Source organism: Tricharina praecox (genome assembly GCF_024521635.1).
Source record: "Tricharina praecox strain CBS 144465 chromosome Unknown BZA05scaffold_19, whole genome shotgun sequence".
NCBI lineage: Eukaryota > Fungi > Ascomycota > Pezizomycetes > Pezizales > Pyronemataceae > Tricharina > Tricharina praecox.
The window spans coordinates 329,866-353,258 of NW_026250421.1; the positions used below are offsets into that span (position 1 = coordinate 329,866).

At 53.9% G+C, this 23,393-nt stretch overlaps 5 protein-coding genes across 5 annotated transcripts; 2 read left to right on the forward strand and 3 right to left on the reverse strand.

Annotated features, from left to right (window-relative positions):
• The first annotated feature begins 2,590 nt into the window (after positions 1 to 2,590).
• Positions 2,591 to 4,573, forward strand: BZA05DRAFT_94418 (uncharacterized protein). The gene is made up of 2 exons (XM_051488826.1): positions 2,591 to 3,188; positions 3,634 to 4,573. Exons 1-2 carry the CDS (start codon positions 3,022 to 3,024, stop codon positions 4,490 to 4,492), a joined length of 1,026 nt encoding a protein of 341 aa, XP_051337759.1. The 5' UTR covers positions 2,591 to 3,021; the 3' UTR covers positions 4,493 to 4,573.
• A 240-nt stretch (positions 4,574 to 4,813) lies between these two features.
• BZA05DRAFT_403657 (uncharacterized protein) lies at positions 4,814 to 5,520 on the forward strand. The gene has a single exon (XM_051484228.1). The coding sequence runs from the start codon at positions 5,009 to 5,011 to the stop codon at positions 5,456 to 5,458; it is 450 nt and encodes a 149-aa protein (XP_051337760.1). The 5' UTR covers positions 4,814 to 5,008; the 3' UTR covers positions 5,459 to 5,520.
• A 5,545-nt stretch (positions 5,521 to 11,065) lies between these two features.
• BZA05DRAFT_94482 (uncharacterized protein) lies at positions 11,066 to 11,718 on the reverse strand. Its single transcript, XM_051488828.1, has one exon. The coding sequence runs from the start codon at positions 11,578 to 11,580 to the stop codon at positions 11,173 to 11,175; it is 408 nt and encodes a 135-aa protein (XP_051337761.1). The 5' UTR covers positions 11,581 to 11,718; the 3' UTR covers positions 11,066 to 11,172.
• BZA05DRAFT_94481 (uncharacterized protein) lies at positions 11,719 to 12,474 on the reverse strand. The gene has a single exon (XM_051488827.1). The coding sequence runs from the start codon at positions 12,325 to 12,327 to the stop codon at positions 11,857 to 11,859; it is 471 nt and encodes a 156-aa protein (XP_051337762.1). The 5' UTR covers positions 12,328 to 12,474; the 3' UTR covers positions 11,719 to 11,856.
• Positions 12,475 to 18,714: 6,240 nt separating this feature from the next.
• BZA05DRAFT_403673 (uncharacterized protein) lies at positions 18,715 to 23,215 on the reverse strand. The gene is made up of 11 exons (XM_051484229.1): positions 22,383 to 23,215; positions 21,395 to 22,309; positions 21,258 to 21,346; positions 21,120 to 21,190; positions 20,702 to 21,060; positions 19,925 to 20,641; positions 19,507 to 19,858; positions 19,355 to 19,457; positions 19,172 to 19,298; positions 19,091 to 19,116; positions 18,715 to 19,039 (listed from the first exon to the last, which is right to left on the reverse strand). The coding sequence occupies exons 1-11, from the start codon at positions 23,038 to 23,040 to the stop codon at positions 18,842 to 18,844; spliced, it is 3,615 nt and encodes a 1,204-aa protein (XP_051337763.1). The 5' UTR covers positions 23,041 to 23,215; the 3' UTR covers positions 18,715 to 18,841.
• Positions 23,216 to 23,393: the final 178 nt, after the last annotated feature.

Below are 23,393 nucleotides of genomic sequence, written 5' to 3' on the forward strand. Positions count from 1 at the left end.
CCTTCGCCCCGGAGCCAAGTGCACTACTACATACAGGTATGTGCTCCAGCTATTTGCGGAAACCCCCAAGTTTCCAACTCTACCACTACTGACGCTCTGACCATGATGCTGTCGAGTTTGAATTCGGACTTGGAATACCTGCCTCAGTACCTTGTCTGGTCTTGGAGGTTTTCTGTCTGTCTGTCTGGGAAACTGGAGCCCCCAGGACCTGGTATGATATGGCATGGCGTGGGCGGAGTGGGATGGATGGTGGATGGATGGATGGTGGTGGATGGATGGATGGATGGGCCGTGGGCGCTAGGCTGTCGGAGTCGCTCGTCAAAGATCCCTTCCCGCCAGTACTAACTGCTCTACTCCAATTCCTCTGTCTGCCCTACTTGCTAGCGAAGACTAAAATCCGTTGGATGGTCACTGGTGAGCATTGGCGTAGGCAAGGGGCCGAGTGGCCGACCAAGGTGCAGGCGAGAAGTACACATATCACATCTCCATACCGGGCTCTCGCTCGCTCGCTCTCTCTCGGCTCCGTCAAAGTGCAGAATGGAACGTCAGCATTGGTCCCAGAGGGCCAGACTATGGGGTGTAGTTACTCCTCAAAGCCGTGGTGTTTCGCGTTTGCATATCCGCATAAAGGCTGTCGACAAAAATCTGGTTTTGAGAGTCGGGGGCGGTTGCGAGCAGGATTCCGCAACTCGTCATGGCTGCCATCACCGTGCCGGAACCTTGAGGATGTGTAGTGGGAATGTACGGGTACCGGTATGCTACTTGAGCCGAGAAGGTGCGACGTGAGTGCCTGGTCTTTACGGCCAGAACCGGCGGCCCGAGAAGGCTGGGATGGTATGGGCCACTGATCACTGGACTACAGCCGGTCGGCCAGCCAGTCACAGCCCGGCCGAGAAGGCTATGGTACCGGTAGAATGGCCACTGGTCGGCCAGTCAGTCAGTCAGTCAGCCCGCCACCAGCCCGCTCGCCAGCCCGCTCGTGACTCCCACAGAACGTGACAATAATGAGTGGGTCTCCATTGCCGTGGCGCTTGCCGATGAACACTAAACGTCCGTTCAGCCCTGCCTCCACTGCAGTCAGCCTGCCTTTTTGCTTTTTGGGCTGGCCTTGGCTACGAGCCTGCGAGAATCTTGACCTTTTTTTCCGAATCACAACACCCGATAACTGATCCTGGGAACATTGGCCGCGTATTGCTTTTTGGACCCCCCCACCAGTGACCACCACCACTCTCGCTCTCACTCTCGCTCACAGCCGGCGTTCGCTGTCATGAAAATCTCGGGACTCCACTGAGTTTTTTTTCCTTGGACGGCCGGGGGGTTTTTCCTCCTCCTCCTTCGTTCTCTCCATGCATCACACCCAGAGCAGAGAGCAGGTACTATCCGGGGAACAGAAGTGTCCAGAGCTCGCGCCGGTAATATAGACCCGGAGGCTACTACGCACCGACATAAACCTACAGCTTTGGTGCAGCAATCGCCATGCACGTGGGGAATGCCGACAAGATGGTGAAGAAGTAGCAGCTACACCAGCTACACCCACCCTCGTTTCTCGTGGCTGGCTGCCGGTCGGCCGTTCTGTCTGTCCCAGCCAGGCGGCCGTTATGGTGGTGGTGGTGGTGGTGGTGGTGACCGCGCAGTCTGCACCATTCTGCAACCAGTGCTCCCACTACACTACCATGGCCGGCCACCACCACCATCTCCACCACCACCACCCACACACCACCATCCCACCCCCGCGAAAGTCAAACAAAAAAAAAGAAGGTCTGTAGACGACAAGCACGAGAGAGGGACAGGACACACCTTCTCTCCCACTCACACACCCTCCCCCGACACCCCCCGGCAGTTCACCAATTGCCGGTCCGTCGCGTTATACTACCTACTACCCAACGCCTACACTATCCAACACCTACTACCAACTACTCACCCACCGCAATTCGGAGCTTATGGCGATCCAACTACAAAGACCCAGGCCCCTCCACACTCCTTCGACTTCCCATTCCTAGCATCTCGACTGGCCATCAGCATCGGACACCTCGAATTCAAATCACCATCAGCTTCTCAGTTTCCCTTCTGCCTCCTCCCGTCGCCAATCCCACCACCCCAGCAGTCTCACTCAACCCGCCGGCCTCCACATTCCAACGCTGTCTCAATACATACATAACCAGCCCGTTCCCGCAACACCGTCAGTTCGCATTGTCAGCCATATCGCCACTCTCGTGCCCTCCACCCCCCAGCAGTCTCACCAGAACTCGTCAACTACCGTGCAATTCAACCTGGCATCGTTCAAACAATTCTCCCGGTTCCGCCTACGCCCCGCTAGCTGCCACTTTCGGATCGGTTATTTCCCAACCTTCTGGAAGGCCTCTCCCCAAACTACTCCGTCAACCAGAGTCGGAGCCACGAGTTTCAAGCGAAATCCACCAGGCTTGCAAGGAAAGAGGATCACACTACGACACTTTAGAACAGACTGAAGGGGACCGAGGAATTGCAATCCGCTTCTTTGGCAGCCTTCGCAGCTCCCTGGCCCGCTCTACCTAGCTCTTTCATATTACCCCCCGTGTCAGAGACACCAAAACAGAAACAGAAAGAACCGAAGCCCCCGACACCAACGAATGCCCGCGGCATAAGTCTGAAAAGTTACCGAAGGAACGAATACACTAATTCTTTCCACGGAGCTTCGAGAAGGAAATTAGTTGGTTTTGGCTGTATATCAGCTCGGACAACCCCCCTCGAAGAACGCAATAGTTGGCTTCCAGCTCTCTCTCTTCAACTTCCCACTTTCAACGGATTCGTTATCTCGTCCCAGCTACGATCACCGCACGGAGCCCTTATATTTCAAGGAACCCGCAGCTATCTATCCACCACCGCCGCCTATCCGACCGCCGACCGGCCTCCAGCAATCCGCCGACCGACCAATTATAGAACCCGCTTGAGGCTTTTTCTGGTCTCGACTATTGATTGAAACCGCCCAGTCCATCCGTCCCGGATTATTTATCTACCTCCACGTCCCCGTCCCCTTTCCAGATGGCGAACCACAAGAAACCGAGAGGCAACCGTCCTCAGTCCGCTCCCCGAAGCAACAGCAATAGCTCCCGACCGCGAGGCCTCAAACCACCGCGCGACAACAGCAACGGCGCTGCAGCAGTTAGCGATTCGGATCCTTCGATGGCGCAGAGCTTCCTACCCTTTTGGTATGTACCATCTCCTGTTCTAATCCCGTCGCTTGATCTCGCCACTTTCTTTTCCCGTCGCAACACCACCACTACTGCCCCATAATCATCCCTTCCTCCCCGCTCTGTCGCAGGAATGTGTGTGTACTCTATATTTATTTATTGCACACCCTCATCGCGTCCCCGTTTTCCTTGCCTCTGGCTGCGTTGCCTTGCGCTTCGCATGTGCGCCAATGGCGTTCTCGTTTCGTTCTAGGCTCGTTATCTCCCATTGGTGATAAGAGAGTTTAGCCAAGCAGACGCGCAGCTGGTTGCTGCTCTTTGACGTTGCTCGCTGCATAACTACCCCCCATTATTGCTTTTTAGCAGTAGCTGGCTGCAGCTGCCATGCAACCATCAATCCTTCATACTGCCTCGTGCGAACAATTTGATCGACCACATCGCTGACAATGATTTCCATTTGCAGCGCGCATTGCGAAAAGCAAATTGTTGTGCCAAACACCAGCATTCTGTTTTGCTCCGAGAAGTGCAAACGCAAGGACGAGGCCAAATCCCCCGGCCAAGGCTACAGCTACACTTCGTTCGGCATGACCCCTCCCTACTCTGCCGACCCCATCGAGGGCACCGCTCCCTCGAGGAATTACGTCCAGCCCCTCAGCCCCACTCGTCCCGTGCGGGGCTTCGACGAGGACTCGCTCTCGAGATCCATGGTGTCGATGAACATCAACACATACACCCCCGAGTCGTCACGACCAAACTCGGGCACGACGTCGCCAGTCGACTGCACTCCTGGTTCGCCCACCGGCAGCACCAATAGCTCCAACATCTACCAGCCTCCCCGCCGACCACAGCACCTGAGAGCTATGACCTCAGGCGCCATCTCCACTCTCAGCAGCATCTCGACCACGTCTCACGCCGTCCCCGTGCCCACGCAGTACCAGTACGGAGGACAGCAACGCCCCTTGCCTCCCCTGCACCGGCCACACCCCTTCTCCACGTCGCCACGATCGATCGATCTGGTCACACCTTACATGTCGGGGCCTGTGTCGCCACGAGCCGAGCCCATCACCACCCAATACCGCCGCAGCTCGCACCACGGAGAGGACGAGCGCGCCCACCGCGAGAGGAAGAACAGCGACGTGGCTGCTGCTGCTGCCGCTACGGCCCCACGTGGCAGTCTCCGGACGCTATTCAACTTTGACGCAATCCGCGGCGAGCCATACGTGCCGGAGGCGGCGGCGACGAGCCCAGAAAAGTACCTTACGTACAGCAATGGCACACCGATACTGGCGAGGATGAGTCCGACTGCTGTACATTTCCGATGAGCCCCTCAGCCCGATCGCTCGAGAGGGGGTTGGATGACGTTTCGCATCCATCCATCGGGAGATCCGCATTGGCCGGCCGCCTGGTTTCGGACTCGTGACACTTGCGGATCATTGTTACACTACTACCACACACTCACAACCTGACATCTGCCGAGCGGGGGTCACGGCGGGGAGCTGGACTTTTTCTTTCTTTTACTCTTACAACAACACAACAACACATCAATCATAATGGATGGGCAATAGAAGGAACTGGATGGGGATACGGCACGGGCACGGGTCTTTTGTAAAGGAGGATGAGCAGGAGGAGGAGGAGGATGAAGGGGGGGGTGGGGGGGGGGGGGCGTGGGATCAAAAGTTAGGGGAAGGTCTAGACTTCTCGGGTGTTTTTCGGATTTTGGTTATTCTTTTTTTATTTCCTTTTCTTTCTCATTTTGTCTATGGTGTCTTTCTTTCGGCCTTGAAAGGAGTCATTAGGGGTTTTTTTTCTTCCTTCTTTCGTTCATATCCTACCTGCACATGGCTTTTTTTTTATTTCGTTTTATTTTATTTTACTTGGGAGCGGGATGGGAAAGGAGTTTGCTTTTCTGGGGGTTTTTTTACGGCTGGTTTTTTCTTTCTCTTTTGACGAGCGTGATGCCGTTTTTTTCCTTCTTTACTTCTTGTATAATTTTGCTTTTTTGGAAGGCTTCCTTTTCTGTTTGGGTGTTGGGTGGTGTTGGCTGGGGGGGGGGAAGGGAAAAGGGTTGCCGTGCCATGCCATGGTGGGATGGATTGGATGTTTTTTTTTGTTTGTTTGCTTTCAACGGGGCACACACACACATACTTGCATATTTGCACACACAGCAGCGCAGGATCATCATCATCATCATCGTTTCTTGGAGTTGGCAACTTTCTTTGGGTTCACTGTACTCTGGTCACTGGTTACTGGTCGTTGGGAGTCTGTCTGTCTGTCTGTCTGTATCATGATACTTCTTTACTCTTCTACTTCTACAAATTCTACATAACATAACTTAACAAAACAAAACAATTATTCAATACTTGCTGCGAACGTGATGGCTTGTTAACTGGTTTGGGTATCGTACTTACTCGGATTTCGGATTGAATAGCTCGCCTCTCTCCCTCTCTCTCCCCCTCTCCATCTCTTGCTCCCTCTCTTTCTCTCGCGAGCGTGAGTGTGTAGATCAAACAGTACCCTACCTCCGCTACCTCCCCGACACCAAGTGCGAAATTTAGGATTTAGGCATTTAGGAATTTAGAGTTTTGAACGGTGACTCTATTTGTTCGATCGCGATCTGTCCGCACTAGTCTAGTAAGGGTGCGACTCACGAGTCGAGATGGATGGATGGAAGGGAGAAGCGGAGAGAGGGAGAGGTGATGTGTTGCTGCACTTTTGATTTCCTTACTTTTTTGAGGGAGGAGGGCTTCGAACTTGTTATTTCGTAGGTTTGGAGGTAGCTGGACGGGTAGGTAAGGTATGGACGGAAGGGCACTTGGGGAGGTAAAGGGAGGGAGGGAGGTATGTAAAGGGAAGTAAAGGATTGGCCAGTGCTCGGTGATGCGGCGTGGGTGGGTGGGTGATGAGATGCATGATCGGGCAGTGGGCTGTGTGAAGGGAACGAAGGAGGAGGGGAGCTGGTGATGTAGCGAGCGAAAGAACGTCATGTGGTATTGTTTTTTCTCTTTTCCTTTCTTTTGTAGAGTTATGTGGGTTCACGGCGATGCTATGCTATGCTACGTACGTACGGTCTCGAGTTGGGGGTTGGATATGTTGGAGGGTTGAAGGTTGGATGTTTCCCGGCTTGGGATTCGTTGGATGCGATTCGGGAGTAGCTGTTAGAGTAGAGCATGAGGTAGAGGTGAGGTGAAGGTAGTTGACGATAGGTAGAGAAGGTAGGTATAGCAGCGGTAGCTTGCTTGTACCATGCATACCACCCACATACACACATACATCCGACATACATGCATACATCTTACATAGCTCTTACACAGCTCTGCTATGCCGAGCTTTCATTCAGCTCACGAGTTTTCGAGGAATATAACAGCGCTCCCGAGTCCCGCGAGGATCAGGATCGATCCGTCAGGCTTCGGGGGGACGACTGTAGTCTATAGCTTCCCTTTGTGTTTGGTGTTGTTTCTCCCGCACCACCCAGCCCTGCCCCGCGATATCGATATCGATTCACTCGGTATATAAGTGTATAATTCTATAGCTGTATAGGGATATAGGGATATAGGAAGCATCGAGACGATATCCACACGCGTTAAGTAGAGTGGTTAACCCAAACGCGGCCCACCCCCCCTTCCTCCCCCCCCCTCTCCCTCTCCTCCCTCGAAGCCCTCCCTCCCTCCCTCCCTCCATTCCTCCCGTACATAGAGTAAATTACGCTCGCTGGCAAACCACGTATCCCCCCCCTCTACCCATCCCTAGTAGTTAGCCCGTGAGTGGGTGTGTGGGTCCGCATTCCACCCTCCCTCCGCACACGCACAATATTTCCGGCTCCGACTCCTAATTAACTATTCTACATACCTACTCTACATAGGTAGCGATTTCAGTAGCATCGTGAGATCTGGGGTTGGCGGTGCATGAGGAGAAAGTTGGGATCCCTCCCCCTCCACCCCCTCCACCCCTCCAACAAGCTTCCGGTGTATGGGGCATGCGTTATGAGGTAGGTATGGGTTGGCTGGGTTGGCTGGCTGGGTTCCCGTCTGGGGTACGTAAGTAAGTGGGTAGGTAAATTGTTTAGGCGGGCTTGGGGGCTTGGGGGCTTGGGGGCTTGGAGGCTTGGGGGCTTGGGGGCTTGGGGGCTTGGGGGCTTGGGGGCTTGGGGGCTTGGGGGCTTAGGGTTGGGTGGAGTGGGTGGAGGGGACGGAAGCGGTTATGATAGCTATGGTGCTGGTGGTGCTATTGCTGGTGGTCGATACGTAACCAAAGCTCGAGCTTAGAGCTTCGGAGAGGTCGCGTGCAACGGTGCAACGGTGCAACAGTGCATGGTTTTGGTTTTGGTTTTGGGGCTGTATAGTACCGTATACTCTACATAGAGTATGTAGGAGAGAGAGGCTACGGTATGGGCTGGTAATGATTGGATTGTAGGTATATATTGGATTGGATTCGATCGGATTGCTATTGGGCGGGAGTGTGCGTGCAGTGTGTCGTGTGTCGTGTGTCGTGTGTATATTGTGTGTATTGTAGTGGGGGATTACGATGTTGATTACGATGATGATGCTGCTGCTGATGCCGCTGGTGGTTGTGTGTAGTCCTCGACAGGAAGGGGACGGGGACGAGACGGGATCGGCTGGGGCTGGGCTCAGTGGGTTCAGTGGGCTCAGTGGGCTGGGTGGGCTGGGTAGGCTGGGCGGACCACCACACCCACTGCCCAACTGCCCAGTCTCCCAGACGAGACTCCAAACTCCAGACTCCAGTTGACCGCTGGCGGACACCCCAACAGGACCATCAGGACCATCGTGATCATCAGGATCACACCACAGACCACCAGCATTCGTCTAAACCTCCCTCTATATGAGTCCCCCAGTCCCCAACACTTACTTGGGAGTTTAGATACCGGTATTCCTCCTCCCCAGGACCCCCCTCCCCTGCCCTCCCCCCGTCTCTCCCCTCCAGTTTCACCCCCAGTCAATCGAACATCGAACATCGAACATCGTGAAATCCCCCGATCTCGGTCATCTTTGCCGGCGAGCGGCGAGCAGCGGCGCGCTTGAGACGGTGCGTACCGTACCGTGCCTACCTTACCGTGCGTACCGTGCGTACCGTGAACCTGGACACGGCGGGGGCCAGCATGGTTAGTTTGGTGTAGTGTACAAGCTGCCGCCGCCGCTGATGCTAGTTGCTGCCGCCGCCGCTGATGCTGCTGCTGCAGTAGTTAGCGGAGGTTAGGTGAGTGCACTGCAGTAAATGACGATGGCATCGTCGGCATCGGTGGTTTTGTCGGTTCCGTCGGTTTCGTCGTCGCTCTCGTCGTTGTCGTGGTGGTGGTAGGGTTTATGCCTTGATTTTTTCTCGAGAGTATGTAGGGTGGATGGGACTTCCTCTTCACGATGCTTCAGCTTCACCGGGCGAGGCGAGGCATGACGGCGTCGTCTGCGTCGTCGTTGGGGTCGGCGTCGGCAGCGGGCGTATGTACAAGACATAAAATACATATGATACACACATAGGCGCGGCAACGGGCGCGGTAGTTACATACTTGTCACTTCCGGGGGTGCACCCGGGGGAGCTTCCGGAGGGGAGGGGGACATCATTGAACGTCATGTCTCGTCATTGTCACAGATTTATGTCGGTACATTGACGTCCAAAGTACAGTATTTTAATGTTTTTATTTTTATTTTTATATACAAAAGTCCTACTTGTGTACTCTACATACCTCAGTTGGTTGGAGATCAACCAACACGACGGGATTGACAACACATGAGCAAGTTCCCGCGGCCATCCCTCGACGGAAACCGCACGCGAGCAGGAATACCGTAGATATGTAGCTAAAGTAGAGTAGAGTACGATGGGATACATACGGTATAGGGGACCCAAAAAAATAATGAGGATTGTGAGTAATTACTCTACCTGGGGAGGTTAAGGCTGTTCGAGTCCCGGGTGGTCGGGGCGCGGGCGGGTGGGTTGCCCCGGGTGTGGGGAACGGTACTTTAATCAACCTGCCGTGGGTAGAGTACAGCCTGGAACTCTCGGTGTGTGGGGAGCATGAGCATATACATAGTAGAGTTAGCATTGCTGCCTCGAAAATCTGGGGAACCCCAGCTTCCGCCCGCACTCCACACCCTTCTTTGCTCCTGTGTTGGCGTCCGCGTCCAGGCCATTGGGAAAACGCGGGGAAGGAAACTGCCGATCGAGGGTGAGGTGGAGGGAGGCAAGCTGGCCCAACACAAAAATCATAAAATAGGGGTGGGTGGGTGGTGGTGACGGATCTCACGATGGTGGGAGTTGACGATCGGAACTTTTGCGGGCGGATCGGGATGTGATGCTCACGTGGTGAAATTGTGAAAGATGGGACATGGGGGGTGGTTAGGCGGGTGAACCAGAGTCTGAGCGGCGCGCAGAAATTCGGCGGCGAGAAAGAGAGAGAGAGAGCGAGAATGGCAAGTAGAAAAGGCGGTTCTTTCGACGCTGTTGGGAGTTGGGTTCCCGCAAGTGACGTTGTGTCGAACGCTCCGTCGGAGTAGGGATGGATCGAGTACCGCGAGTGATTCTCTGTGATGCGCGCTGACTATTTTTCTTTCTTTCTTTCTGTGGTGGATGATGGTCATGGGACCGAACGACCAGGAAGAGCGGCAACGGAGACGGCGGCGATGACAACCGCCATCGTCAATCAGCAAAAGTCAGCACCGACAATCGGTCAATCGTCAGCCAATTGCCAGCGAACACCGCCGCTCGTCATCGGTCCACGCTCCACCGTCGAAGCAAAAATCGCTCGTCACTTGCACGTCGTAGTGTTCTGCTCCCCGTCCGATCTGTAGCCGCAACAACCAAGAGTGTGGAGAAACGAAAAGGCTGGGTAGGCGAATTGATTTTTTGCTGCGGCGGCGCCGAAGGTAGGAAGGAGACGGGTTCATCCTTTCGATCTCCGATCCAAGAGTGTAGGGGAGGACTATATTCCAGGTACGCAAACGGCGTTTATTCCGCTCTTTGTTCCTCATCAGTCTCCCTCTATGTTTTTTTTGGTAGTGACCTGCCCGGGGTTGGTGGACGATGATGGAATATTCACCAGGATATGGTGATACGACGAAAGTCCCCCGCCATGGGAGCGAAACCTTCGTACTGCAGCGAATCTGTGCGTGGGGGGAGGAGGGTGGAGGTCCGAGGAATGATAAAGATCGTAAATCGAGATTGATGGAGTTGGTGTTCCGTTGAATAGGCTTTTCGACACTTTTGACACTTTCAACTGGTTCGGCCGTTTCCGTCGATTGTTTTCGAATCGGAAGGAAACCGAAGCTGAAGCTTAAGCTTCGCAGGTGCTCCGATGATGGAAACAGCGTCGTCGGCGTCGGCGGTGTACAGTCCGTGTAGGTAGGATGATGCTGCTGCTGGTCATTTTGCCGCACCCTCAAAGAGCAATGCTGTACTGTGCGGAGCGACTATCGTCCGTCCGCTCGCAGAAGGGTGTGTGTGCATTGCCGGCGGTGATGATGATGATGATGGGGCCGTATTCGAAGCTCTGTTCTAGAGCGTCCGCCAACCTTCTTCTCCCGAGATCTAGGAGATAGATTCTCGATGGAAACTCCCGTTTCTGCAAACAGGTAGATTCCCTAGCCCAACACGAGACACCACAAACGCAAACGCAAGCTGGTGCTGCATCTTTCGCTTGCCTGCCTGCCTGCCTGAACGTCTGCCTGCTTGTAGATTGATTGATTGATTGCTCCGTGCTGGCTATCTCCAATAAACGGACGACGTCTGCCCGCGCCGCCGCGGACCCCACAGTGCCAACCCCACAGTGCCCCCTCCCCCGCATCAGAATCGTAAACCGCAGGGCGAGATTGATCCACGGGGTTATTGTTGGGGTGGGTGTTGGGTGTTGTCACGTCAACACGTCCCGTCCCGTCCGTCCATCCGTCCGCCTCCATCAGTCCGCCTTCCATCCGCAGATACTCCACTCTCCCACATCCCACATCCCACATCCCACATTGGAATTAGGAATTCGCCCCCCGCGGCGAGAAAAATCTCTTCATCGGCGTCCGTGAGACTGGCGTGCGTAAACGACCGCCAGCGTGCTGTATGGAGCTATGAAAAAAGGAAAGAAAAAACTTCTCTGACGATTGATTGATGCTTGGCAGCGTGTGTGGGGGAGGGGGTTTCTTTCGCCGTGGACTGCCCAGGTAGGTAGAGTACCATCCATCGCCGTCCGGACCTTCCCCCCCTCAATCAACAGCGGAGAACCCCAGGCTGCCAGGATGTATGTAAGCCAATAATTCCTTCTTCTCCATGTTCTTCTGCATCTTCTATACTTTTCCTGCCCTGTCCTGTCCTGTCCTGGGGAAGTAACGAGACGGTGTGTGCGTGCGGTGTGTGTGTGCTGTGTGTGACGGCCAGATCGGACCAGAGCAGAGCAGAGCAGGCACCACCACATCCACATCGGAATCAGCGATTCCTAATCCTTCGCACACAACGGCGGCGGCTATGCCCGTTCCAGAATTTAGAGTTTGAGACCATTATGGTGCTGGTATTAGTGCTGGTATTAGTGCTGGTATTGGTGCTGGTAGTAGTGATGGTATTGGTGGTGGCCGCGGAGGGCTGGCCAGCGGAGAGCCCGTGTCCGGTGTCAGACTCGAGAGAGAGAGGGGAACCGAGATACCTCAATCAAAGTAGAGTAGGCAGAGAAAGCTTCAGCCGCTCAACCTCTGTCCGTCTGTCATTCTGTCTGTCCGTCTGTAAGTCCATCGGAGCGGATGCCACCGGTCACCGCCACCGTGGCCGCCGTTGCCCACCTCGCAAAAAAATAATCGTGTGGGGGCAAGACGCGTCTGCAGAGGTATAACCGTACCGGCGTCCTCCCTCCACCTCGTCCTCGTACGTCGTGCGGGCTGCTGCTGCTGCTGATGCTGATGCTAAGGCGGCATGCAGGGTAGATCACTGGGGTGAGCAAAAGTGGAAGGGTTGTAGAGATCAGAAAATCGTGTGTGGGATCGGGGCGTTTTATAGTCGAACGAGACGGGGTCATGTAGCTATGGGTGCGAGTGAGCGGCGATGAGCTTGCGGTACACTCGCTACGTGGGTATGTGGGAGTATGTATGTGCGTGGGAAACCCCCGCACCACCCACCACCCACCACCCGCACCCCACGCACGCAAGCACGCACGATGGAGATGGAGATGAGTGCACATCGCCACCCCGTGACTGCCTACCTGCCTACCTGCCTACTTGCCTACATAGATACGTGGACTGGTGCCCTCCAGTACTACTAATTTAGTAGTCCTCTACCTATCCATTTTCCGTTTCTCGCTTAAGGCGGGTGTCCTGGTGTCCGGACTCCGGGGTCGGGGGGGTGTTTTGGGGGAAACCATCACAAAAAACTCTGCCCAGCAGCAATTGTTTCCGACAATACGACGACACGAGGGGCCACGCAACAGCTAACTAGCCCGCTGGAGTAACTGTCTGCCATGTCGTCTGCCATGTCGTCAAGGATGGCGGGGGGCTGGCTGGCTCGATGGTGATGGTGATGGTGATGGTGATGGTGATGGTGATGGTGATGGTGATGGTGATGGTGATGGTGATGGTGATGGTGATGGTGATGGTGATGATGCACATAGCCGCGGCAGGCGGGTGTTGAATCGGCGTAGAGACAAGCCGGAGCATCGCCAGCAGCATCGCCCACAGTAGCAGCAGCAGCAGCAGCAGCAGAAGCGGAAGCGGAAGTAGATTGTGCAGCTGTTTCCGTTCCGTTCCCCAAGAGTATGGTACATACCGTAGGTACCTTGACTGGCGTTTGCGGTTGGATATAGAGTAGAGTAGATACCGTGGATATGTACCCCCGAAGCGGGCTGGCCGTCCGTCCGCAACAGTCGTACGCTTCGTCCGGATCCACGACCACCACCGCCCACGGTTACTCTATCCACCAGCAACCAGCATCAGCAATTAACCAGCAACCAGCAATCTACGAACCTTAGTCGGCGCCGCCTTCCCCATTCCCCAACCCCTCCCTCCCCTCCTCCCCTCCGCATCGCCTCTCTCTTCCCCCACGGTCACGAGAAAGCGAAAGAGAACGCAGCAAAAGTCTATTACGCATGAGCAGAAAAAAAACCCACCACCGCCTAGATATATAGATGGAAAGATGGTGGAGAGATCGAAGAAAAAGGGGGAGATCGTGTTGCGATCGCTGGTAGCGCGAGTTGGGTCACAAGGGGGCGAGGGAGGGAGGGGGGTTTAAGGTTGAGCGCGAGAGGAGAATTGGGGAATTGGTGATTGGGGATCGGATGGATACCCGCCATTCATCCCCCCATTGCGCGATTGAATGGTCCCCATGCTGCCATGCATACACACTCACGCTCCATGTTCATCCGGTGTTTGGTGCGGTGTTTGGTCGGCGTGCGAGTGAAGCTTTGTGATGGATGGATGGATGAGGCAACTGAGGCAGGCCGCTATACTTAGTAATTTCATCCGAGTGCCAAGCGGACGTGTTCGGCTCGCCTCAAACTTCTTAGCAAGCATACGGTACCACAGTTACCCAAGTATGGTGGGGGACTCCTAGTCGCGATGTAGTGGGACATTCGTGGAAAAATCGAATTTAATTTCAAAACGGGTAATAAAAAGCGATTTTTGAGATTTATTTTAGCAAAAAATGGCATTTTTAATTCCCTTTTCAGCCATATTTAGTCCACATTTCGGCCTATTATGGTCCTTAACTCACCTGATCGGGCTGTCCATGGGTCCAGGCACACTCAATGATGCTTATGAAATACAAAATGACCGTGATATGTGGCTCATATGTGGCTCATATGTGGCTTCTTGAGCTAGCAGCTTCCTAATCCGGAATTCGGCAGGGGTTAGGGGGTTAGGGGGTTAGGAGAGGGACATTCGGGGGAGCGCCCCACCAAAATCACTTTTTTTTCTAAATTCAAAGGAAAATCAACCACGGTTTCTAAAATTCAAAACTCGTTATTAAGTGGATCTAAATACCCTGGTCTATCGACTAACAACGAGCTTTAAGAATTTGGAGTGGTTTTGTGGGAGGAGATAGGTGTCAAAGTTGGGGGTGTTTTTGCATCGGGACTAGGCGTCCCCCACCATAAGTACTACTTACAGCTCATTAGCGTGGGACGCAGCCATGGTTCCCGACTCTCGGGGGTGAGTGAGTGAGTGCGTGAGTGAGTGCTGCGTTAACGGCGCCGAAGTCTGTCTGCCTGCTTGTGTTTTCCCCACTCCACTTCACTCCCCTCCCCCCCGGCCCCCTGGTACAAGCGAGGTTTGGTTAGCTGAGCAGCAAGGGCATGTACCCCACACGGAGTGGCATATGCAAGCCTTGACCGGCGAATAAACTAAGTAAGCAGCCGGCGAATACATAACCAAGTAAGCAGCCGGCGAATAAATCAAGCAAGCAAGCAAGCAGCCGGCGGTAGCAAGAGCCGTCGACACGCCCCCAGAGTCCCGTGTCCAAGCCACCTCCGCAACTTGTTATATGTATGTACAATACGTCTGTAGAGTACGTGCGGCAAAAGGCAAAAATTCCAAAGGCTGAAGGCTTGCATTGCGGAGAAGCAGCCGCAGCAGCAGCAGCAGCGCGGAACTTCCAAACCGCAGAACGCCGCGAGGAAAAGAAGCAATCTAGCCAGCCATTCAGTCAGCCAGCCAGCCAGACGTGCAGCACGCAAGCGGTCTAGTCTCCCACCGACCCACGGCCATGATAGGTTTGCCACTAGTTAGTTAGAGCAGTTATGTACTGTACTTTTTAATATGTACTCCGCAACAGCTCGAGGTATGTATGTAGGTATGCATGTGTGTATGCTACATAGCCAGACCCTGCGTTCCGCTTGCAGCGGAAAGTCGAGAAAAAATAGCTGGTGGTGCACGCCCACCACCGACCGGCCCTGAATGAGTGAGTATGTAAACTGGTATGTAGGTATGTACAGTACATACCGGCAAGTCTTTGCCTCGATCCGGGTGGTCTCAGCGTCTCACCGTCTCAGCCACGTCCCAGAATCGCGAACTGGGCCTTGATCCTTGGATGTCGATGTCGGACGTCCGTATGCAGGGTGCGGTGTGTGCGGTGTATGGAGGTGAAGACTCCAGATGGCCAACCAGTTACCAACGCGGCGCCGCAGCAGCAAACCGGCCGCCTTGGATGCTACTAGGTAGGTTGGTGAGCAGGTACTGGGGGAAAGGTAGCACGTCGACGTCCGACCCCCCCCCCCCCCCGCCCCCCGACCCCACCACCAAAACCAGCACAGAAGCCTGCGGATGAGCCTGCGGGCGGAGGACGCAGTCGTGTCCGAGAATGGACTGCTTCCCACGGAAGACTCGAGACGGCGCGGCGCGGGTGGCGAGTTGCGCGAGTCACGGGGCACTCTTTGTTTGTTGAGATCGTTGCGGCCCGCGAACATTGGCTGATGCGCAGGGAGCCGGTGGTTTGGGGGTATACTACCTATTAACAAAAGTTAGTATGTATTGTACATAAGTAGATTTCGTGCTTTTGGTAGAACCCAACAACACGGCAACATGTATGATTGTATGATACACGAGTGCATCTTTGGAGTCCGAGCTCTGGAATGCGGGGGGTGGGGGGACGTGCACGCAACGTAGTCGGATGCCTATGGTACGTCGGAGACGCTTTCCGGACTTGGAGCTGCGTGTGCTGCGCGCGTTGGCGGCACCGTGGTGGGTAGTACGGTCGTATGGCCGTATGGTACCTAATAGTAGGTACCGTAGTAGCTAGCCCACACGACACGACCGACTCGCCGAAGACGTGTATTGCTTCTTCTTCTGCTTCTTTTCCTCTTCTTCTCCTTGGAGTAATTCACTCATTGGCGCTTCTCGAGGTATTCATGGCAAGTCGCTGTCGTCGTGAGATGTATTCTGCACCCGTGGCCGGATCAAGAGGTTGCAGACCGTACATCTCGTACCTACCAACCCACATCAGAGACGCCCCGTCATGCGTCCCAGTCGCATCCCTCCGGAAGCCTGCAATTAGCTAGAGCTTGCAGGCATTCCTCTCGTTGTCGATACATGGCATTGTTAGAGGGAGGGGGCACGAGACTTGCGGCGCTGGAGTGAGGCCAACCAGCCAGCCAACCCAGGCAGGATCCAACTCCAGTGTCCAACGTGCAAGCTCCATCCATTGAAAGCTACCTAGGTATCCGAGCCGCGCGCACGCACACACGCAATCCACACTTCTGCGGATCCCATTTCAGACGTGGATGGGTTTCTTTTTCTTTTTCTTTCTTTTCTTTCCCATTAGCCATTACTTTTATGTACCCATGTTTTTGGCCTTCCCTTCTGGATCGAGACGTGGAGACATCCCGGACGAATTACTCGCACCAAGCTCTGATGTCTGGAGGGACGCACGCATGTAGGTACCTACTTGCTCGCCCCCCTGCGTGCTGGTCAAACCCCACGATGAGACCCGGCCTGGATCCAGCCGTGGCCTGGGACCGAGAAGGTCAGAGTCAATTTCGAAATAGGGCTGAGACTTGGGGGTTCAGTCACTATCCGGGTCGTAGACCTGGGCTGAGGCCACTGACTCGCCCCCTCCCCCCCGCGGCCGAGGCTACAATGGTTCCCGATCGATGGTCACAATCCCCCCCCTCTCCCCGCCTTTGTTGTACTGCGTAAACACTGCACCTAGTGCGTTCGAAAAGGCTGACATTTCCCTGAATCTTGTTAGTGGCTGGTGGAGCAGCCATGCTACTGCTAGTAGGAGCTGTCATGTTTGAAGCAGCAGCGGCCCGCATTGTTTGGGCGATGGTGATGAAGCATCGACGTCTCGACCTCGCCATTGGGCAGTAAGTACCGTATCCGCTTGTCCGGCCAGGCGAGCAGAGCAGAGCACGCAAGCCGGATGGCGGGCAATATCGCCGATCCGAGTCGAAACATTGCCAAGAACGTTCCACTAGCTATGGAGGAAACGCAAAGGCGCGATTCTCGCACCCTCTGCGTGGAGTTAACGCGGGCCGGCCCACGTCGTCAACCATCGCGATTGACGTCCGTCGCGCGCGTTGTAAAAAGACGATAAAGTTGATATCACCTTTGATCGGTCGTGCAAGCTATGTAGCTAGCGGATAGTTAATCGCTCGTGTGATATGGTAGACGTCCACTGCTAGCAGCTGTGCGCTCCACCCGCTGCGGCGGAGAAGAAGCAACCCGCCCGGAGATCGGGGTGCAAAGTGATCCGTGCACCGACGCTGCTCGTAGATGGCGGATGGAAACGCGTCCGTCACCCCCCCGGGTGCCAGACCTGTTTGGGATAACTACCGACGGAGAGAACGATAGAGATGTGGCTGGTTGGCTTGTTAATATTGTTGTTGGACCTGACGTGCCGAGGGCGCAAGCGGGAAAGCAGCGGTTGATAGCAATGAAGCATGATCACCGTGCTCCAAAGTGATTCGGCGCAATGTCGACAGTCGAATAGACCAACCTGGTGGGTTTCTTTGTGTGGTTTGGGGCATTCGCCGCCCTCACGAGCTCTGATTCGCCTTGCAGTTACCTGCAGTGCTCCGAGTTACTTTCTCACACTGAAATCACATGACTCGGATAGGTAGGGGATCCTCTCACTCGGTATATAACGAGCACCGAAGGGGAGGCATTCCGACGCTTGAAATGCTTGGATGAGAAAGAGGATACAGGACGAATTGGGAGACGGCCCGGAAGACATAGTTGAACTCCCGGGTGGTAGGAACGAGGAACTGAGTTTCTTGGTTGAGCTCATAGGAGGTAGAACGGGACGAGAGCTGAACTAACGGATACCTTCATTCATTCTCTCTTGCCTTATTTCTCTCTTCCGTGCTGGTGTTGAGCGGGGATAGTTGAATGAGGAGAGTTGGGCGGGGGTGGTTGAATGGGGAGGGTTGAGCGGCGATGGTTGAATGGAGAGGGTTGAGTGAGGATGGTTGAATGGGGAGGGTTGGGCGGGGAGGGTTGAGCGGGGAGGGTTGAGCGTTGAGCAGGGAGGCGCAGGGAGGGCTGTGGGGAAAGCAATAGGGAACCTGTATCGAGCATGCGGCCAGCTGTCGGTGACAGCCGAGTGGAAACGGAAATGTAACCCGCCATGATTTACTAAGGTCGAATGCAATAATGACTAAACAAAAAAAACCGCTTGGAATGCGGTACACTATTATGATCTCGACGGGTGGCATGCAGTTAATGGTTAAACAAGAAACAAAAGCTTGGAATGTGGAAAAAGCCTGACGGATATCAGAAACACATAGCTATTGTCTCTCGCCGCTATCGGAATTGCCAGCGGACGAGAAACCACGAGGAAACCGCACTACCGGCTTGTGGAGACGTGCTAGGTGCCTCGTAACCGCCCTCATCTAGTATCGACTGCGGACAGACGGATGCCAGAGGCCTTTGAGGAAGATGCAGCGAGTGAGGTGTCCGAGTGGGAGTTCAGGGAGCGGGAAGAAAGGAAGGCAGGGCTTAGGCGGGAGGAGCAGGAGGAGGAGAAGGGTGTTGAGGTCGAGGAGCCGGGGTCACGCCCGCTGTTCCTTCCCACACCTTCTCCGAATACTCTGTGATGGAGTTATTCTGGCAGACGCATTGAATGTAGTAACATCATATATTATCACTAAAAAATACAACCCAAAACTCCATCCTCAACACCACAAGCAAACAATCGAAGCGCTGTCACAGACACCATTGAACTCCCGCAATCAAACGCCTAAAACACATAACCCTCCTCTGTTGTCTTCAATGAATATGCTCCGAATACTCTGTGATGGAGTTCTTCCGGCTTCCCTCTCCTATGATGAGGCCGACAGAACCGACAGCTTCCCGCAGTTCCGCCGCATGCTCGTTGCTCCAGCTCTCCACGTACTGAGCATTCACAAGCATTACGGCCCTTCGTATTAGTTCATCGATTGAGAATGGCTTGGATATAATCTCATCCTGTAGTTCTATTAGCACCGACAGTCGAAGGAAAGGGTACATAGCACCTACCATTCCGGCGTCTTTCATTTCTTGCACTGTAGGAAATGGGAATTAGATATATATCCGTCTCGTCTCAACAATAGACCCTACCTTTGGGACCCCTGACGTTCGCAGAAACACCCAGTATGGGCAGGTGACGGGATACAACCCCCACAGCTTGCATCCGCCTGATCTCTTTGGTCGCGTCTATTCCGTTCATGATAGGCATTTCGCAGTCCTTTAGGATCGCATTAGTGCCATATATCTGCAGGGAAGGAACGCCTGGAAAGCTACCATGAAGCATATCTCCACCTCATGCGCATCTGACCCGGCGCGCTGCTCCGATAAAGATTTCCGAACGAAATCAACCGCCTCCTGTCCATTATTGGCAGTAAATCTGTCCGGGATTAGTCAGGTACAAACATTCAGAGCGAAGAGTAACTGACACAACACATCCCCTTGCCTCGAGCTGCCTCCTCAGCACTTTCTGGTTGATGACATTGTCCTCGACGACGAGGATCTTAAATCCATTGATTGCCGAAGATCGTCTCGAACCCGGAGAGGCCGGAGAGTGCTCGGAATCCTTAGCGGGTTCCTGAGATGTATTCCGAGAATTGCGTGGGGAGTTCGCCATCCTTCCGGACAATTGAGCAAGCCATTCTGGTTCCATTTCTGGTTTCGTACCTCGTCTGGTCGCCACATAAAACGAAAATTGAGCGCCGCAGTCCTTGTCCGAAGCCACATCTATCGATCCGCCCAACAACCTAACCAGGTTCTTGCATATATATAGCCCGAGACCTAGGAGAAAATTCAATACGTGAGAAAAAAGTCTGATAGAACGAAGATGGAAATCACAAAACGCACCTGAGCCACCGTACTTCGTCTCTGTTTTCGGCGCTTGCTGGAACCGTGAGAAAAGAATTCTTTGGAAGTCATCTTCTATACCGATGCCAGTATCCAGAACGGTAATTATCAGATACACAATCTCCCCATCACCCCATTGGGGATTGTCAACGATGGAAGTGGCTGCGGAAATGTCTTCTGAATGATTCTTGTCGAACTGGACTTCACCAACCGATGTGGGCTCTTCTAGGGACACTCCCACCATGACATCCAGCTTTTTTGTTGCCCGTCCCGACATGAACTTGATGGAGTTGGTGATCAGGTTGCTGAGGATTTGCATGATTCGGGCTGGATCTCCCTTGAGCCATTTCACATTCAGATCATTGAAAGACTGGTCAACGATGAAGGACATTTCGATCCCTTTCGATTCGGCGTCGGCCTGGTACATCCTCACCGATTCCCGCAAATAAAACTCGGGCTGGAAATCGACTGGTTCGACGTTCACCAAGCCAGAATCCAGTTTGCTCGTGACCAGGATGTCATCAATGATACGCCTCTGGTGAGCTATACAGAGGATGATGGTATTGCAGGCCTCCGTGATGGTGTCGGCCAGGTCATCGATGGTGCTGATCCCCTGGTTCTCATGGTCGTCCATGCGATCCAAAATGAGCTCGGCATACTGCAAAATTGCGCTCAGCGGGTTGCGAAGCTCATGGCAAGTCATGTCGATAAATCGCTCTGCCACCTCCGGTGTCAATAAATAGCATCCCCAGGTCGAGACAGAAGGTGGGCATCCACCTTGTTGCTTCGTCCTCTCCAATGCTTCATCAGCTCGCATCTTTTGCGTCGTCTCAGCGAGCTTCAGTAGAGTGATGTCTGTCAAGGTAGAATAAAATCCATTTAAGACCTTACTATTGTCGTCGTATACCGCCAACACCTCGCTTACGACCCATTTCACCTTGTGCTTATTGAAGACACCGTCTGTCTTTTCCATGACTCTATACTCGATTGGCAAATGGCCACGACTGCTAATGGTGGTGTAGTTAGGTGGCCAAGCGTGTATAAGACGTGAGCACCTTTCCCGATCGTCTGGATGAATGGACTCGCACCACGTTGTCTCATAGCCTTGCTTGGGTACCCCCATTATCTCGTGCCAGCTGCAGGTTCATCATCAGCGTAAGACGTCATTCCGAGGGGGAAAAGGAGTGGTTCATACGCAGCGTTAGCAAGGATTGCGGCTCCGTCTCGGTCCATTTCGAGGAGACCTACAGGAATAGACTTAAACAACTGCAAAAGACACTAGGCGTCAATGGTTAAATCCTGAAGAAAAAAAAAACTACCGAGGCGGAGCTACTTCTGTGAATCTCAATTCATTCCCTCGAAGCCGAGCCTCAACCTCACGGAGCTTGTCAGACAATTCGGATGCTCTCCGTCTCTCGACGTCTGCAAAATTATGAGAATCACTCAGTACGATATGGAGGGTATGCAAACCAGCCAACTGCTCTTGCATCGCCTGCTCCACCAGTATCTCCGCATTTCGAACCCCTGCCAGATATTCGGAGATATTGTCCTGGATTTGGTCGATCCAGGTCTCATAATCGTCGTCCATTCGCCTTCTCGGGTTGATGCCTAGGATAATGAAGGCTTCCGAGTGAAATGACTCGGAATCGCACACGGATGTTATTGGGATAACCACTGCTGTGGAGCACGGGGCTTTGAAGCCGCGGCGTGCCAGGAGGCGCATACAAGCATACTCCAGGAGATTATTCTTCACCTTCTTTTTCCCATCGAGGAGAGCCTCTCGTATTTCGCTGGCGAACAGCCCCGCGTATGCCGGAATGTCGATGACCCGTGGCGCAACAGAGTGACCCGACGGGATGCCCCTCGTTCCCAAATTTCTGGCTTCGTCTCCGACGATCTCGTATAGTGCCACAAAAGGGGTATCGATGGTGTTCGAGTCAAACGCTTCAAGCACCGCCGGCCAAAAGTCGACTGTTCTCCGTGCATTGGCGGTAGACTGTCGAAGTAATCGGAGCATCTCACGACGCCTGTCTTGCAGAATGCGTGCAGTACCTTCGTACTGTTGCCAGAGGACCCCTCCGACATTGCCTGCCTTTTCCAGAATCGGCGTGAGCGTCCAGTCAAAGTAACACTCTTCGTCCACGTCGACTCGATCAACAGGGGCGCAATCCCCACTCCGGATGATACTGATGCCTCTTCGGCAGGAATCGAGATGTTCCCGAATCTTGTCGTAGGCTTCTTTCCAGCCTTTTGCCAGTTCCTGACCGAGTAAGTGTGGATGTCTCCTCCGGACACAGTCTTTGTACGATGCATTGTATATAACGACGTATTCTTTGCCCCAGTACAGCGCCATCTGATAGGGGTGGACCATGATAGTATTTATGACTATTACCACATTCAGCAGGTGTCCCCAATGCAATCTCTCGTCGTGAAAGGTCGCGGCAAGATGACGACCTACCTGTTCTCATTGAACCCGACCAACCGCTCATCTCTCCTACAGCCGTATCTTTCCAGTTCACCGCTTGAAATTCGGAATAGTGCTCGGGTACCCACGGTGCCGAAGATTTGCGTGTCCAGTCCAGCACTGGATTCGTCGGGGGTATCGAGTCACGTTTGATCACTTCGTACTTCGAGGTTTCGGTCTGAACGTATTGAAACAGATAGCTTGAGCTCGGGGCTTCGGAGGGTCTCCAGCCTTCGGCCGGCGTCCAATTCAACGTCTCCTCGCATTGGGCAGCCTCACTCGTGATAACGATGTAGTTCCCATCTTGGAGAACATAGTTCCCCCACGTCTTGCCGGACAAATGCAGCGGCGAGGCGGGTTTGGCGTCCAGCACCTCCCGAAGGAACCCGCTCACGTCCATGCACGCAGCTATCCGATCGAACGCCTGATTCTTGAAGACTATGGATTCATAGATGTCCGAGTTGTAGCGGTTCGCGATGGCAATCTGCTTATCCACGATCATGAGCGGCCGTTCATCGATAGCAAGGAAGTCCCAGAGGTTGATGGATTTCCGAAGATCGCTCGTGACATTCTTCGGTCTGATCTGGGGGGCTACGGCCTCTCGAAGTCGAAACAGGCAGCCTGCTTTCAGATTGGCCACGCCTGTGACCATTGGAGCAGCAACACCGGAGCCGAGAACGGGACGAGGAGAGACCGCGTGGAGTATTATGGTGGAATATGGTACGTGGATAGGATAGTTAAGATTGTAGATAATCGTGGCTTTGCTTGGTGAAGATGAAAGTTAAAGATTCGAGTTGAGAAGCGCAGTGATGGACGGAAAGTGCGGGTTGCCAGCCAGGTAGTTAGCGTTGAATTTACGTCATTGCCACTTATTGCTGTCTCGGCTCCCGTCCCACGGGACACAGTGTGGCAGCTCGCGATCGGACGCTATCGGAGGGCATGTGCATTCTACCGAAACATTGTCCCACCACTGCTGCCAGCCAAACTCCGGCCCCCCTCCGAATG

What these genes read in the sequence shown, in the direction of transcription:
- BZA05DRAFT_94418 (XM_051488826.1), top strand. Translation starts at nt 3,022, where the DNA reads ATGGCGAACCACAAGAAACCGAGAGGCAACCGTCCTCAGTCCGCTCCC. An exon ending in CAGAGCTTCCTACCCTTTTG is followed by an intron (nt 3,189 to 3,633) that starts GTATGTACCATC and finishes TTCCATTTGCAG; the next exon opens with CGCGCATTGCGAAAAGCAAA.
- BZA05DRAFT_403657 (XM_051484228.1), top strand. Translation starts at nt 5,009, where the DNA reads ATGGCTTTTTTTTTATTTCGTTTTATTTTATTTTACTTGGGAGCGGGA.
- BZA05DRAFT_94482 (XM_051488828.1), bottom strand. Translation starts at nt 11,580, where the DNA reads ATGTGGATGTGGTGGTGCCTGCTCTGCTCTGCTCTGGTCCGATCTGGC.
- BZA05DRAFT_94481 (XM_051488827.1), bottom strand. Translation starts at nt 12,327, where the DNA reads ATGTGCACTCATCTCCATCTCCATCGTGCGTGCTTGCGTGCGTGGGGT.
- BZA05DRAFT_403673 (XM_051484229.1), bottom strand. Translation starts at nt 23,040, where the DNA reads ATGGTCACAGGCGTGGCCAATCTGAAAGCAGGCTGCCTGTTTCGACTT. An exon ending in GTCGGGTTCAATGAGAACAG is followed by an intron (nt 22,310 to 22,382) that starts GTAGGTCGTCAT and finishes ATGTGGTAATAG; the next exon opens with TCATAAATACTATCATGGTC. An exon ending in GATGCAAGAGCAGTTGGCTG is followed by an intron (nt 21,347 to 21,394) that starts GTTTGCATACCC and finishes ATAATTTTGCAG; the next exon opens with ACGTCGAGAGACGGAGAGCA.